Here is a 16,768-nt window from a genome sequence, read left to right as displayed (position 1 = left end):
AAAGTAACTAACCTCACCGCGTTTTACAATACCGCTGCTAATTCAGCAAACTTGAAGATCACGTTGAATGATTAACAATACTTCCAGGCAAGCACACAGGCCGAAACGCGGGGTTCTTCAATTTTTGGCTAACTACCTCGGCGCCCGTGAAGTAAGAACAGCACACCTTGAACTCGTTTCCTTTCTATTTAACTCAGAATACTTCCGCTGATAATTTGAATCCTTGCGCGTTCTACTAAAATTTACATACTCTGGCATTGGCAGTTCCAGGGGAAAAGTAAGGCTTGACAGGAAAGGTAGTTTAAACTTAAAATAAATGTTAGTTAAAATAAATATAAACCCTTCAAAAGGATAGGCAATGTTTTTAATTTGAAAAATCAATTCCGTCGACCTAAAATTAATTTTTTGTGATTTTTTATAAACACTTGCCCTATTCTTATGGTTAGAAAAAATGTTCTCGAAACAAACAAAAGAAACTAAAAGTCGGGAATCAAAATGAAAGTTTTTAATGAAAAATGGAAAATTAGATTTTTTTACGTTCTGATCAAAGACAAAGCTGTTTGCCTATTATGTTCGGATTCAGTATTCGTCTTAAAAGAATATAACAATAAGGGCATTATTAGACTAAACATGACACAAATTATAAAAACATACAAGGCCAAATGCGGGATTATAAATTGAATAAATTGAATCAAAACTTAAAATATCAGTAAAATTTATTTAAAGTTCATCGCATATGGCACTAAAGACTAGTTACACTGTTAGTCAAATTTCAGGAAAAAAAAAAAAAAAAAAAGAAAAGTGAAATCATTTGCAAATGAGGAGATGATGAAAGAATGTTTAACTGCTGTTGAAGAAATAGCTTTACCTGATTAAAAAGATTTTATTTCTAAAATTAGTTTGTCAAAATTTACATCTGCAAGAAGAATTAAATACTTCTCTGAAAACGTTACTGCAACATTATGTAAACGCATTTAAAAATTTGAGTGATGTTCCTTTGTACTTGATGAGAGCTCTAGCATCAGTGTCGCATCATAACTAGCAATATTTGTCATAAGAATATATTCCAGTTTTCATCATAATTGAAGAACTGAGTTCATTGATACCAGTGACAAGAACTACAACAGGTAGAGACCTGGGAACTTATCATTTCCACAGGGAAAGATTGTCGGCATATCAACTGATATAGCAATAGCAAGCATGAATCTAGAAGTATCGGGAATGCTATTTAATATTATTAAAACTTTGTGGGAAGAAACGTATTTCTTAATCGTTAGTTCATCAGCAGCACTGTAGAGTCATTAGAATTTTTCGATGTTAAGAAACTGAAAACATCCTCAATGTCCTCCCCAAAATTCGAACTCCAGACCTCCGAGTATCGAGCGTGCTTCCAGTTACTCCAAGAAGGCATGCGTAAAGGCCAAATGTAAATATGCCAAATATCCCCGATCCTCCAATAAAACGTTTTAATTTTCTCGAATCTCGAGCATTAAATCACCGCCAATTTAAAGAATTTTTAAAAGATTTAGGAAATGTATATATAATGCAGTTTATAACACAAAAGTGCGTTGGCTGAATAAAGTTGCTATGCTAAAATTAGATGTAACTTGAAAAGTGAAATTCAGTTGTTTGTCGAAAAGAAAGAATGTCCATTTTCCTAATTCAACAATAAAGAATGGATGTGTGATTTTGCCTTCCTCATCGATTTAACTCAGCATCTGAATGATTTAATGTGGAAAAAAAAAGCCAGTTTATACATAACATGTTTGATAAAAGAAAAGCTTTCTAAAGTAAACTCAAAATATGGAACAAACACCTGTTGTCAAATGCGTAACATTTTCCATACTTGAGGAAAGAAATTCCTTCAGAAACACGAAAATACGTAAGGCAAATACAATAATTAATAGCCGAATTTGAATCTCGATTTACAATATTAAGATGTCAAAATATCGTTCTTAGTTTTGGTATTTAAGAATTAATAACCGAATTTGAATCGCGATTTAAAATATTTAGATGGCAAAAAATCGTTCTTAGTTTTGGTACTTTTTCATTGTCATTAAATATAGACGAGGAAACAGTTTCAGCTGAGTTACAAACGGAAAAGATTGATTTACAAAACAACACTGATTTGAGAATAAATTTCAGAATGTGAACATAGAAAAGTTTTATCAAAAATACATAATTTTCGAAATGTTTCCATTATTAGTCAAGAATGCAAGGCAACTCATGACGCCTTTTGGAAGTGCTTATTACTTTCAGTAATTATTTTCCGCAATGAAAATAATTAAAAGCGGCTACCGTTTCGGGTTAAATAATGTGCGATTGGAAAGGTGCGCGAGTTACTGTTGTCGTTAGTTCCTGAAAATATGGACCAATTAGTTGCGAGTAAGCAAAGCTAATAGTCTCATTAAAATTTGTTTAAGGAATTTTTCTCATAATAATTATCTTTTGCTGTTTTTATAGTATTTCTATTACCTATTTTATTAATCTTATTTCTATAGAATTATTATCTTCGTTGATTTTAGAAAGTGCCTAAGTTTTCTGATTTTAGTAATTTCGAACATACCTGAAAACTTTCACTACATAGAAGAATAACATTTATTTAATGGTACTAAATTTGATTCCTGTATACATATAAATTGGAACATTAAAAAATCTGAAACTAAGGAATCTTAGATGCTATAGTTAATTTTTCCGGCTAAACAGCACAAAAATGTGGAATCTGAGTGTCCGATGTAATTAAGTTAAGGTAACGTAATTAAACTCTTTGTTTTGTTCATTAATTAAATCACACGAAAATTTAACAACTGAAGTTCATAACCAAATTGTGAAAAATAATAATATTGAATTAAAAAAGGTGGCATGAATTAAACAATAAGCATTTATGCCACTTTTACATCAAATTAAACTTTTTTAAAATTTTAAATTTACATATTATTATTGTCTTTATTGGCATTTTAAGCCTTCATTCTAAGAGATCAAGTAAAATATTCCAGAATAAAAGCATAATCCTCAATAAACGAGAACTTTTCTTTTTAGTTAATGAAAAAATATGAATCATAATTTTCTTTACCTGATCTTTCCGCTCCCCAACCAGCGACAGTAGTTCCAAATCCTCCTAAATCTCTCATATTTGTATCAGGTAGGCAAATTTGGGTGACGTTTGGTAGGTCTACCGCTCTAGACAGTGTCAGCAGGGCAATATCGTCATAATAGAATCCGGGCCTATATCCCTCGTGAACAAGTATTCTATCGACATCGTATGTTTCACCTTCAGTGATATTCACATGGCCAATTCTTGTCGAATATAGGTTTGGCCTGAGTGACACAAAGTTTATTAAGTAATTATAATAAAAATAAATCCTCTTATTTATTCGTTCTATATTAGATATTATCGATCTTAAGTAAGTGTTTTAGAGATCGTTAGACTTTTTAGGATCTGGTAATGTAAAATATCAAAGGTGAACTTCGTATCACCAATGCTCTAGTTTCTAGCTGAACGTGCTAACCAGTTACGTCTCAAAAGCGCATACGGCATAGGGGAATGCTATAACGCTTATATTCTCCATCTCCACTTAATATGTTACTGGGGAGAAGCACGAGATCCAGCCGAACAAATTCAGGTAGTGACGAATTATCATTCATCATATTGTTACAAATTTTATATTATGTGTCATGAACGCACTCTAGAAGGAACAAAGCTTTGAAAGGCAAAGAAAAATAAAAATGCAAAGGCGTTGAGGTAATGTGACGTTGAAGTAAATGTCTATACGTCATTATTGAGGTAAACATGTGACGTTAAGATAAGTGTCAACGTCCTATGTGACGTTGAGGTAAATGTCTGTCTCGATAAATTGGCGCGATATCGCCAAGTTGGTGATTGTTTTTGAGATTAATTTTTTTTAGAGTCGCCAAATTTGGTGAGAAATCGCCAAAAGACGTCAGACATGGCTACCATTTGTCGACATTTTGATCTTGCTTCTGCAAAACATTTATTGATACTGTAACTGATCAATAAATGTAACTTTAACCGTATCCGGTCATAACATGTAACTTCAACTAATCATATGCCTTCAAGTAATTTCAAGAAATAGTACTAGAAGTAGAGATTTCTTGGCGGCCGCGAAAAAATTACATAAGACAGGAGAGAGCATCAGTTTTCAGTAGACTTCGGAGTATTGGAAGATCTCCGTGCGAGCTTCGCTCTTTAAGAGCGCTTTGCATTACGATGTGTTTAACTTTCTTAGCAGTTTAAAGTAACTACTTCTTGTGGTCTGTCACACTCAGAAGATCTGTGGAAAGTTGCAGAACTATAAAGAGTTTCTTTTGTGAAAATACATTTTATCAAGCTGTCATCAGTTTTGTGTGCGTGCAATCTATTACCAAACTATACGCACGAACAATATTTTAATTTGGACTTTTTAGAGACCAGGAAACATAAAAAATCACTGTGCTATCCGAGATTGATGCTTCAGTTTGCTATCTGGTTGTGTAAACCGCTTACACAACGATAACATGCACGAATAATGAACATTCCTTATAGTTTTACATTATCTGAGTAAACATTATTAGAGTAGTTGTAGAGACATTAGGTATTTTTTGGAAGCAGGCAAAATGAAAAATATGCAATGCCTTCGCCAGGAATCGAACCCCGGACCTCTCAATTACGCGCTGAGCGTACAGACCATTACACCACGAAGGCTCACTAAGAAGGCGGAAGAAATACCTTATACTATACTGAATTAAGTAAGTATTAGAGTAGTGAGTAAAAGTTATTAGAGAATGCTGGACTTGTTACAAATTAGAATTTAACGGCAATTAAGTTACTTAAAACTGGCTTGATTGAAAGCTGAAAAAAATCTCTAGTAAAGTTTTATACATCTAGATTAAATGGAACCATGGTAAAGAAATTTTATACAAGAGATTTAATAATGTCTTTTTTGTAGCTTATATTTTCACATTTTGTAGTATTTTTGTTTAAACGCTTACAGTTAGAAATGTTCTAATGATCCTAGCTAATATAACCAAGCATAATCCAGAACATTTTTATTAATTTTCCTGTCATCTGTGTAATTATGCTTAAAAATTAGTTCCTAAGTTTTTTTTATCTACGGTACCTTCCTTAGACCGATTTTTTTTTTTAAATCAAAATACATGAATGCTATATTTCTTCGGGATGCATGGTGGGATATCATAATCTTATTTGCTGTAATTGCTTTTTCTGATTATCAAATTTTGATGTATAATTGTCCTTAACAAAGTGTTTCCAACATTTTTCGACTAGTACTTTGTGAAGTTGATTCCAATTAAGCTTACATTAGTTCTTTCCATTACGCCTCTTTTTAACATATTCATGCTTCCATAAATGTCCATTCGTCACGTTCGTTCGTTACGTCCATGCTCACAGAGAGTTATCAAAACTTTATGGCGAATAACGTAGGATTAAAATGAGAAGAAGAATCGTAACCGGCATCGTAGTAGAAACTTGCGTACTAGAAAAATACTCTGATCAGGACAGAAGCGAACGCTTGACATCGGCACAGCTGGTAAGTGTAGCAGATTAGTTGAGCTTTGTCTGAACGACCGCGTTACTATTGTAACTTCGTTTAGATTTACTAGTACCTTTAAGTTAATTCCGACCCCCACTATAAAGATCAAAGTACTGTGAAAGTTCCAGCAAGCTCTATTGTCAAGACTTTAATTTGTGTTGCATTATCTTTGAGTTTTGCTCACTAAATGGGAGGAAATAAAGTTTGAGTTAAATTTTACATTTTGTACTGTGCCCACAGCCCAGTTGAATGAGGGGTGGACCCTGACGTACTGTGTCCACAGTCGAAAGCAAGCAAAGATGATAGTTCATCGACTCACTGAGGTCGTATAAGGGTGAGTGGAGCAGAAATAATTATTTAGGTAGTTAGCCAACCTTAAAGGTTATAACTTTACATCCCCCCATGTATACACACATAATCATTTGCCTTAGAGATTGTTAACTAGGTTCAGAATATAAGGTCCTTAATTTATCTTCCACGTGTGTCACACATAGTCAGTTTTCAGAGTGCTACCATTTAGCAAAATATAAAACCTAAAATTTATTCTTCAAAATTAACCGATCTGTAGTTGCCTGACAAACTAAACGATTTAAAAGCAATAGACGCACTCCTTAGTAATTTATATCTTTTATTTTATAAGGTACTTAATTAATATAAATCAAAATACATTTAATTCATAACATATTTAACTAATAATTTTTCTGAATATTTGCTGCATTATTATAATTAATAAAAGAAGTTTCTAACGCCACTTTTTATGTAAATGGTAAAAAATTGTTTGAATTTTTCTAATATTCTATTCCACGTTCATGAACAACGAAGACAATCTCAGTTATCTGTTTTTAACAGCTTCATAATGCTTAGCTTAACTATTTTTATTTGCATTCTGTTTTAAATATTTGAATAAATATTTGCATTCATTCTTTCTTTAACTAATAAAACAAAGACTGTAATTTGAAAAACGCATCTCAGATGTCTTTGAACAATGCTCCATCATAAAGATGCTGACATCTTTGTGGAAGTCGACCACTGTTCGGCGGGGGACAAAATTTCGAAAAAGTACCCCGGCATAAAGATTCTGAAAAAGAGCAACTGACATAAGTGCGGGCAGTCGTTATGGCGACGCAGCACTATGCATTTTCATTTTCTTTGATAGTCAGTACGGCAAACTAAAACCTAACTTACATAAAGGTTATTGCGATTGGCATAATTACACCCGCCGAGCGTCGTGTATTGATATTGATAGGACTGGGGCTAAGTATTTTGCTGCTCAAGAGCAATGTATGTTATCTCACTAAATTCTAAAAATTCTGTCACACTTAAATTCTGCTACTGAGTACTTTCTCTAAATTCCAAAAGTTCTGCTCTTCTTAAATTTTGGTGCACATTACTTCCTTAAATTCTAAAACGTTTGCAGGCCCTAAATTCTGCCGCCCGGTGCGAGCGCACCGTTTGCACTGAGTGTCGGCCCCGACTAACATCACATTACGAAATGCTATGTTTCAGCTATTTTATTGTAGATCGTCATGTAACTTCGCTGTTGGTAGACATATTTAGAAAATATCTGTTTATAAGTTTTCATATAATTAAATTGTGCTCTTTTTATAGTTAAACTTGGGACTTGGTGCCACAAAATTAATGAATTTACCGATATTCCAACTTTTTTCTAAAAATCTATCTTAATGCCCTTACTACACTGAGAAGAAAATGGTATAAAAAGACTTTTAACAGTTTTTTGACAGCCCTTTAAAAGCCACACCCTACTTAATGTTTATTTTTTTAACTTCTTAATTCAGTTATTTATTAAAAATCGGTGTAGAAGAAGAGGATCTTAACTAAATGTGACTACATCTATCAGCGGACTCTGTTTAGAGTTCCAAATTATGCAATTAGTCAGTTTATATATAGATAAACTGACTAATTTTACATACTAAATGTAGTTCAAAAAGTATTATTTATATACTAAATGCAGTTTATATACTAAATGAAGTTCCAGCTTAGAAAATATTTCTGTGTGAACTGCTAATCAATTTTGTTGTACTTCTTAAGAAACAGAAATTATTTGTGATAGACATAAACAGAAAGACGTGGCATCACCTAAATTGAAAGTAATCATGTTCCTCAGTTAGCGTTATTGAAAATTGTTCTGAAACAAACACTCCAGCACAATTTTCAATACAATTTCAACACAATTTTTAAAAAAATTCAAAATGTAAATTTAATATGATATATTAAGATTTAATATTTAAAAAATTAAAATTTCAAAATTTCAGCAAAATACCCCTGAATTAATTAAAAATGAAATTTTTATAGAAGAGCAAATGGATAAAAGAAGAGAAGAAATCACGTATGCTGCTGGGCAGATTTAAATAAAAAGTTTTATGTCTTTTCAAATTTTACTTTTTAAAAAAACCAATAAAACGACAAATTAATATTATTAGTATTGATTCTAAATATCTTTGAAAATTTAGTATAATTAATTCATCTATTAAAATTGTTTTGAATATGTTTTAAAAAATAAAAACAAGTAAAGAACCATTCTACTTGCCTTTTATTATTTTTCTTGTAATATTTTCGGTCATATAAAATTTTTCAAATAAAAGCTTGTAATTTATATTTATATTCACCAATCGATGAATAATATATTTCGTTTTAGAAGTATTTATATAAAAATTCAGTAAGAAAAGTATTTAAGAATTTTGAAATGATTTAATGACCATTTAGAAGAGCTTACGTTCTTTAAATTGCGTTTTCTCAGTTTGCACGTTTTCGGTAAATCCTTTACTTAAGTAGCGAAATTTGAATAGATATGGATGAAATTATTTAATACTTTTACTGCTTGTTTAAAATTATATACTTAATAGAAACAAAAAATGGGGTTTGCAAAATATTGAAAAGTAACTGAAATCATATTTTTTCATATAAATAAAGCTTTTACATATAAATATCCTTTTCTATTTTTTCTCAAAAACTAATTCATTAATTGCAAAATTTATCATTAAGTTATTAAGAATAATCTAATAAATATAATAAAAGAAGTGACGTAAAACATTGAAAATTCTAGGAGAAGAAAGCTATCTTAATTGTTACATTTTTCTTAATTTAAAAAATTGCCGGCAAAAGGAAATTGAGCATCCTAAACAGCTAATTTCATCAGTTTTGGCGTAATGAACTGTCTACATGCCTACCTCTTACAGCTAGTCTGTTGGCTTTCAATGAATATGATTCCAACAAACAACATTCCTTTGCAGTCGTTACTGTAAATTATTTTACACGGTTGTGAATTAAAAATAATTTTTAACGACTGGAAAATTGAGAAAAATAGTTAAATTTACAAAATTGTATATTAAACATAAATTTTTGTAGAAATATGGAAAATATATATTTATGCCAACTGTTATATTAAAGTAAGTGAGAACATGAAATAAGTATCGAATAATTTTCTCATAATGTTATGGTAACACGTTCAGTTAATATCTTAAAGATCGCTGATCGAATCCTGGTGAGGGTGAATTTAATTTTTCACGTTTCTCTCTCACTAGTGTCTCTAGAGTGCGGCCCAAATTAAAAATATCGTGCACAGCAACTCGTTGCGATGTACATTTAGTCTGCTAGATCTCATGCCTTTTCCTAATTGGTTTTAAAGTGAGGGAGAATATAAGAAATTATGGCATTTTCCCAAACGTGCTTTCATGCTGATTAGCACATCCAGCTAGTAACTGGAAAATCAGTGGCTCAAATCCCAGCAAGCATATAGGTGAGTTATCTTGTTGTACAACTTCTAAAAATGTAATATCTCTACAAACATACTTCACATTGTCAACATTTTTATCTAAAACTCACTTCGATCTTTAGAAAATTAAAGTTCAAAGATATAATTTTGAATACACTTACTGATTTCTGTCAAAACAATGAGCAGCTGATAGGACATGAGTTCTGTCAATTAGAAAACCAGTACACCAGGGAGATTGACGGTTCTGTCTATCTCGCATAGTTATAGCAACCTGAAAACGAGTAAAATATTTAATCCTGAGAAATGTATTACTCTAATTAAAACAGTAATTGTTATAATTTCTTTATTTATAAACAAAGATATTTTAATAATAAATTGACTGATTCATTTTTATGTGTTTTTTATGGACTGGAATGGCAGAGAAATTTATAAGATTTTAAGTTCAAGATATTATGCATTTGCTGAAGATACAATAAAATCGATATGTAATAAAAATGCATAAGATTACACCCGACGTTTCAGGTTAGTTAATTTATTCTGAAAGGCTAAATCAGTCCGTACAACTCTTTAATAGACCATTTATTGCTGCTGATTGTACTGGTTCAATATCCACCGCAAACAGATATAAGATATCGAAAGTTCATATAGATATTACAAGTAATTCATACAGATATTACAAGTTCATATAGATATTACAAGTAATTCATTTAGATATTACAAGCTCATATAGATATTACAAGTAATTCATATAGATATTACAAGTTCATGTATATATTACAAGCCATGCATTCTAAGCAGTAATCCTCTTTCTCCTGGATTAGGATGTCCTGGGTATAGTGCTTCGATCATGAACGGTGATTTACTGTATCGTGAAATGTAGTCATTATGATCACATGAGAATAGATTCAATTTGGCCAAAATAAACTATTATGCTTAAACCACAAGAGGAGTGAAAGCGCATTTTACTTTTCGAAAGATATGCTTTAAGCCTTATTATTGATTTTTGGTACTTGTGCAAACTGAAAATTAAAATTTTATAGTTTCATTAATTTGAAGAATTTTCATTAATTCTGGTTTGAAATAAAAAAATCTTAAAAGGAAATTTAGGAACCTTTTACTATAACATAATACATTATTTTAGATTTCTTAAGTTCCCTTTCTCTCAGAGAAATTAGAAAACCTTTCTCATAAGTTAGCTATAAATTATTCCTTTGCTTTTTCTTAGTATTAAAAATAGTTTAAAGTTAGCGCGAGAGATAGGTTAAAACCACCTACCAGGCCTCGGGATACAAATTTCACCAATTTGGCAGCAATCATGAAATTTCCAGGAAACATGTTTCGAGATTTTAAAGAAAACATTTTCTAGAAAGATCTGGTAGTGCTTGCCTGCTTGCCTCCCTTCTCTTAGGCAGAGCACCGCCAGACCTTTTTTTAATTTTTAAAACCAGAGAATATTTAATTATACTAATGCTTACTAATGATATAAATAGGAAACTGGGAAGAGCCATGAATTGTTTGGAGTTAAGATTCGGTCTTTTGTAGACTGATCTGATTTATTACTTAGTTTTTGTTCAGTGATTTTTGTCTTTACTCGTTAAGCAAATTTATAATTTGCGATATTTAATTATCTTATATCTCTATTTTCCTTGAACTATTTGTAGCATTTTATCTTTGCGCGAAAGCTTGTTCTTTTTAAAGTTTCAAATTTCGTTTTCCATCTCATCTAATTATTTAAGGAGGTCTTCATCAGCAAGTAATTGCAAACATTTCCCCCTATAATAAAAAAGAAAAAAATCCGTATATTACCATCCATGGCCAGTCGCCTTGATTAGCAAATTCTCCACCCATAACATAGGGCGAATAGAGGCGGGCTGTTGGAGATATTCCACAATCTAAGAAATAATAGCACATTTCAAAATCTAGGAGACATTAAGGAAATTATGTATTCATTTACTTTTAAGCAAATACTTTTTTTCAAGCAACTGAAAGTTCTAAGAAAAAAATTTTAAGTAATTTAATATACAAATGAATATGAAATAATTTACTATGTAAAACATATGATGTCCTGATACTTAAATCACAAAGGCTTTGTTATTTTATATGATGTAAAAACTCGTGCGTATGTGCATTTCCGAACTTTTGTAAAACACCCCACGATTTTAAGTGAAGATTAGAAAGGATTTTTAAATCGAACAGAAAATGAATTGAATGTAATTTTATATCATTGGATAGATCTGAAGATCCCGAAAGTAAGGTGACATCACCTAGTTTGCCTCAGTGCTGATTAATTTTGTCACAGGGCTAATTTAAAAGAAGTTTTTCTACTTTCAGGGGCACTGAGATTTCTTTGTTTATTATTCTAGGAGCCCTAAAAAAAGATGTAAAATAAAATATGTGAAAAAGATTTTAAATTCAACAGTTTTAGCTAAAAACAATAAACAAGAAAAATAGTTTTTCAGTTATCATAATATTCTTGGTCTTACTTGATTAAAAATAAAAACTTCTGAATTTCATGCGAGAAATGCATTGGAATATTGACTTTTTAATTTTAAGGAAGAATAAAAGTCGTAGCATAGAAACGACATATTCATAACTTACCTATAAATTTGGCTTATTTTAGTATCATAACGTTTGTTTAATAAGTGAAAAGATTTAAGACTAATTTTGTATATAATAAATTTTAATCAAGTATTTATTTATTTGTCTTGATATATGAACTTGAATTTAGATGTCACAGAAGGAGAACGAACATGCATTAAATCAGTAGCTTTATTAGCTGATATTCTTTTTTAACTCGCTGGTATAAACCTTACTCAAATTGAAAAGAATAACTAAATTTACTTTAGGCACAACTTTCGATCCACCTCCAAAATTTTAGAGGTTTAAATGAATCAGTGAATAAAGAAATCATTCAAATGAGTGCATAAGAAGAAAACGCATTTAAGAAAAAAATAAAACTTACGACTGTGCTGGTATTACCCATACCTTTATTTTAGAAACAAATCGAATATGAAAAAAATTTCATCAAACTTACTTGAGTTTGATACTGGGCCAGTTCTTATTGTATTTGGGATCGGGTCTGGTGGTGCTGATAATGGACGTCGTGGTACCTCTTGTGGCGTCGATGGGCGTTGGCGTCTATTTGTACGTCTCAGTGGTCTTTGATTTGGACAGCAGACCATACGCCTTCTCCTTTCTCCCCTTGTGAAACCGCAAGTTTGCACATCTTGCCTCCAATTTGAAGATGCTCTAAGAGCAGGGCAAGCAGCCAAAGTCCGACACTGACTGTTTGAACCACAAAGGTCAGAGCTAGGTTCATCAGATCGTCGTACTTCACCGGGAAATCGAATTCCTATATTAGAAAAAGAAATGAAATATATTATATAAAACAAAATTATGTGAAACTACACTGTACCCAGGTTTAGGGCAAGGTTTACTATAATTAAATTTTCCATTCTTATAAATAAGCAAATAGTCTAAACGTGTTTGTTATGAGTGCTAAAACATCGGCTGTTTTACGTTAGTAAGAAAATTTATTTAATGAGTAAAATATTTCCATTGAACCATGTTGCGAAAGAGAAATTAATACAAGCACCATAGCAAGCACCTCGATGTATGAAAAATTTATTCTTACCAAGATCTGAGGATAATAAATTTGCATATAATCTGCTCTCGGTAAGCCTTTCTTTGCAGCATTCATCCGGTAATATTTCTAAGCATAAGTTAGATACACGTTAAATGTCTTGAGGAATATTTAACCGCATTTCTTGAAGTATTGTTTTCATATATTTTGCTCTATGCCTCCGTCTTCTTATCTTTTTCTTCAAAGCACTCCATGGGCTCTTGCTTGGATGAGGTAAGAAGAATTTCATATATTATAAATGATAGTTCTGAAATAAACTTACGACGAAATATAGTAGCCTATTTATCAACAACATCAGTTGACTTCTTTATGCAATAAACTTGTTCATCTCTGAATTATGATAGTTTTACATTTATAGAAACAGGATAGCTTCGTGGATGTTTTTGTAGTTTGTACCACGTGTAACGCAAAACGAAGCCGTTTTTATTGAAATAGTTTTCGAAAGCAACTCTCTGTCAAGAGTAAAGCATAGATGGCATTGAGTGAGTTAATGTTTTTGTAATTTCTGAACTAAAGTTATTTTACTCTTGTAGCTTCATTTTTTAAAGCTGATTTTTCATGAAACGCTATGTTTTCTAATTTGGACCCCCACCGTGGCCAAGAGATTAAAACCGCCAAATACTAGTAGTTCAACCCGAATTCGAATCTAGGGAACAACTTACTGTTTTCCCCATATGTAATGTTTTCTTTAAAAATCCTCCACGAAGGCATTCTCCCTCTTTAGGCTAGATAGTCTTCGTTACCGTGCTGTATTCAAATCCAACTAACTCACTTGAAGGGAAATGGAATTCCAAATTACCTTTAATTTGTTTCAAATATATTTAATTTAACTTAAATCAGGAGACCAGGGAAATGTTTTTTCGCTTCCTGGCAACTGTACAACAACCAAAAATGCACGCTTAAAACGATATCCGTAGTGTCGTTGTCTCGATATGATGCTAAATTATAGTTGATTCCTAGTTCTGTGCTGAAGCCTTCAACATCTATTTTAAAATATTCACATGTTTTACGTGATCCATTTCAGTATCAACGAAACCTTAATTAGATAGTCCTGCTGCTGACATGTAACCATGTATCAGTACATCATCGTCACCATGCTTTGCTTTACATACCAAATTCTCTAGATTTAGTTAATTTTTTTTTCCCTACATAAGAATATGACTTATTAGTAAGTCAAAGTAGCAAAATGTATTAAACTTATTCTCATCTGCAAAGATGACTTGATCTTCAGCGGAATAAACTTTTATTTATCATTAATTTTGTAAATAAAAACATGAGTTGTTTAGTTTTCTAAGTAAGAAAACTTAGAAATTTTTTTTTAGCTGATTGACTGCAGCATGCGACTAATCTAACAATTATTCTGACTGCTATACTAAATGTTTCCTTAAACTCTGCAGAATGTTTTCTGGCAATTAAATACAGATTTCCTAAAAATTTTTCAACTATAAAAATGTTGGTCTTGCAAAGTAAGCTTTGGCATATATCTGCTTCTTTTCCTATTTAGAATTCAGTTTCCTTCTTTGAATACTTTTACAAAATTTAAACCAGTAGAAAATGGCAAATTTTTATAATAATATCCATAAACGACCTATCATTTTTAAAATGAAAAATAACTAATTTTTAATTTCTTCCAACGTTTCTTTAGGATACCATGGCATGATGTCACAGAGCCCACTCAGTGAAAATTGTTTGCAAAAAGAATTTTTGCACGGAAATGAACAAATATTTAAAAATTACAGTTGAAGTAACCCATTATTTTTACTGCAGAATCTAAGGGTTCTTAACATTTTAGTATGTCGATTTAATTTGAAATGTCATATTATTATTCTACTAAAAATTTAACCAACTGTTAGGCAGCAGTATATTTATTTTATACCGTCAATTGTAACTTCTCGTGTTAGTAAAAACGCGAAACAATGTGTAATCATTATTAGGTTAAATTTATGCTTAAAATCATTTAAAGACAAAAGCAAAATTGAAGTAAGAATGAAAAAGAATTTGAAAGCTTCCAGATTTTATATTACTTACAAAGGGACTTTTTTCTTTTACGTTTTGTGTGTTTTATTTATTATATCATGTTCTTCGCACTTAAACCGCATGAAATTCAATTCAACAAAAATATCATAAAATATTTAAAAACAGCACACCTTTAGAATTTCCGATAGACAGTCTCTGGCACTGGAGATAAAAATGTTTTTTTCCCTCCTGTACAGTGTTGCCACTGCTCGCTAAGAAAACATTTTTCTTAATCAAAAGCTCGTTAATGTTTTACAAAATGTGAAATAGATAATAAAATAAATTCGAAATTCAAAATTTGGGCTTCCAGGTGCCTATGTTTGGGTGGGGGATTACATTATTCAAAATTTGTCTAGGTAACGTTGCTTTTTCAAAATGTGAGAAACATACCTACATTCGTGCACATTCTACTTTATTTAATTTCCTTGAAAATAGTATATGGCGATAATATTTGGTGGAAACATTTTGAAAAGTGAGTACAGTCTTTTACAGTGATTCAACGCAAAATCCCGTTTAGAAAATAATTAGCCCTTTTTTTAGCAAAAATATATAGTCTTTATCTATAGCATTAAATATTAAGCATGAGTGAAAATATTAGCGTTACGTTTGATATTTAAAACGCATCTTCTTGCTGAGCAAAATTACGCATGTTTAAGTTATTTACTCACATAATTTTTCTTGTAAGCCCTTGAGTAAAGAAAATACACATCTAAAAATACAATCTATATTGTAAAATATTTAAGTTTTTTCCCTCTATGGATATTGTTTAAAACTTGCCTTGAAGAACGCAGCATAACATTACCCATTCTCTTTAAAGATGAATAATTAAAATAAAAACTGTTAGCTTACTTTGAGAGTAGGCCAGTTGAAAGAGAAACAAAAATAAAGAGCATAATGAGAACAACATCTTATGTTAATATTTTTATTTTGTTCTGCTGTAAAGACTAATGATTCAGCAATGAAGAGATTTATGACTTTAAACCACACTGAATGCGAAAAGAGGAACTGAGCGACGCTAAGGCAAGTCGCGCCGGATTTCCTATACTATAGGAAATTTCATGATTGCGAATTTTTGTTGCATCCTCTTTCCAAGGTAGAACTTCCATTTATGCAAAAGTGAAAACGCATTGCTTAGTATAATGATCAATGAAGCACACTTTTCCTGCAATGAAATGCGCAATTTTACAATTTCGACATATCTAGGAAAGGTTCGAAATACTCTTTCTGAAGGAAAAATTATTTTCTTTTTTAAAAACAAATTTGAGCGTGTGTGGGAACATAATTATCTCTGCATATTACAAATAATTTTCAAAAATAAAAAATTATTTAAATTTATATGCAGTATATATGAAAACTTTTATTAACGAAAAATTATTGGAGCTGGGTCGAAAGAGGATTAGGTTAAAATTTACGACTGTAAAGCGCTTGGGTTTCCTGTACTGGGAAGGTATCTTTCGCACTTTAATGGAGGATTTTCCGAGCAAGCTGATTTATACTTAAATTAAACACAGGAAAGTCATGGAGAATCAACATGGTATGAAACGGTTTGCTCAAAGTGTCTAGATATTCCGTCGTTAACGGAAACTGCAAGAAGCTGGGATTCCCAGTTCAAGTCAAACTGAAATTTTATTAATTTTTTTAAAGAAAAACTTTGGTTTAAAATTCACTCATAAATTTAGATTATCGTATGGAATAGGTTTGCTTTATACTGATTTTAGAATTTTATTGAATTCCGATATATTTATACTGTCATTATAAAACATTAAACATATCATATTTCAGCGCTAATAGACACGTATATGCAGTGCCGGCATTATGGTTGCTGGT

The 16,768-nt window shown here is 31.3% G+C and overlaps 1 protein-coding gene across 1 annotated transcript in view; it reads right to left on the bottom strand.

Moving 5' to 3' along the window:
- The window catches only part of LOC118190224 (venom protease-like), a 33,975-nt gene extending 18,030 nt beyond the window's left edge, over positions 1 to 15,945 (bottom strand). Inside the window, exons 1-5 of the mRNA XM_035360900.2 lie at positions 15,791 to 15,945; positions 12,317 to 12,634; positions 11,089 to 11,174; positions 9,444 to 9,553; positions 3,074 to 3,318 (exon numbers count right to left, since the gene is read on the bottom strand). Coding sequence (XP_035216791.1) covers positions 3,074 to 3,318; positions 9,444 to 9,553; positions 11,089 to 11,174; positions 12,317 to 12,634; positions 15,791 to 15,848 — 817 coding nt within the window. The 5' untranslated portion in view covers positions 15,849 to 15,945. The remainder of the gene's footprint in view (positions 1 to 3,073; positions 3,319 to 9,443; positions 9,554 to 11,088; positions 11,175 to 12,316; positions 12,635 to 15,790) is intronic.
- Between the last annotated feature and the right edge of the window lie 823 nt (positions 15,946 to 16,768).

Source organism: Stegodyphus dumicola, chromosome 8 (genome assembly GCF_044657685.1).
Source record: "Stegodyphus dumicola isolate Sdum_Otavi_A_Nest chromosome 8, ASM4465768v1".
In the NCBI taxonomy this organism is placed as follows: domain Eukaryota; kingdom Metazoa; phylum Arthropoda; class Arachnida; order Araneae; family Eresidae; genus Stegodyphus; species Stegodyphus dumicola.
Note: the sequence above shows the minus strand (reverse complement) of the source record. Positions and strands in the feature narration are given on the sequence as shown.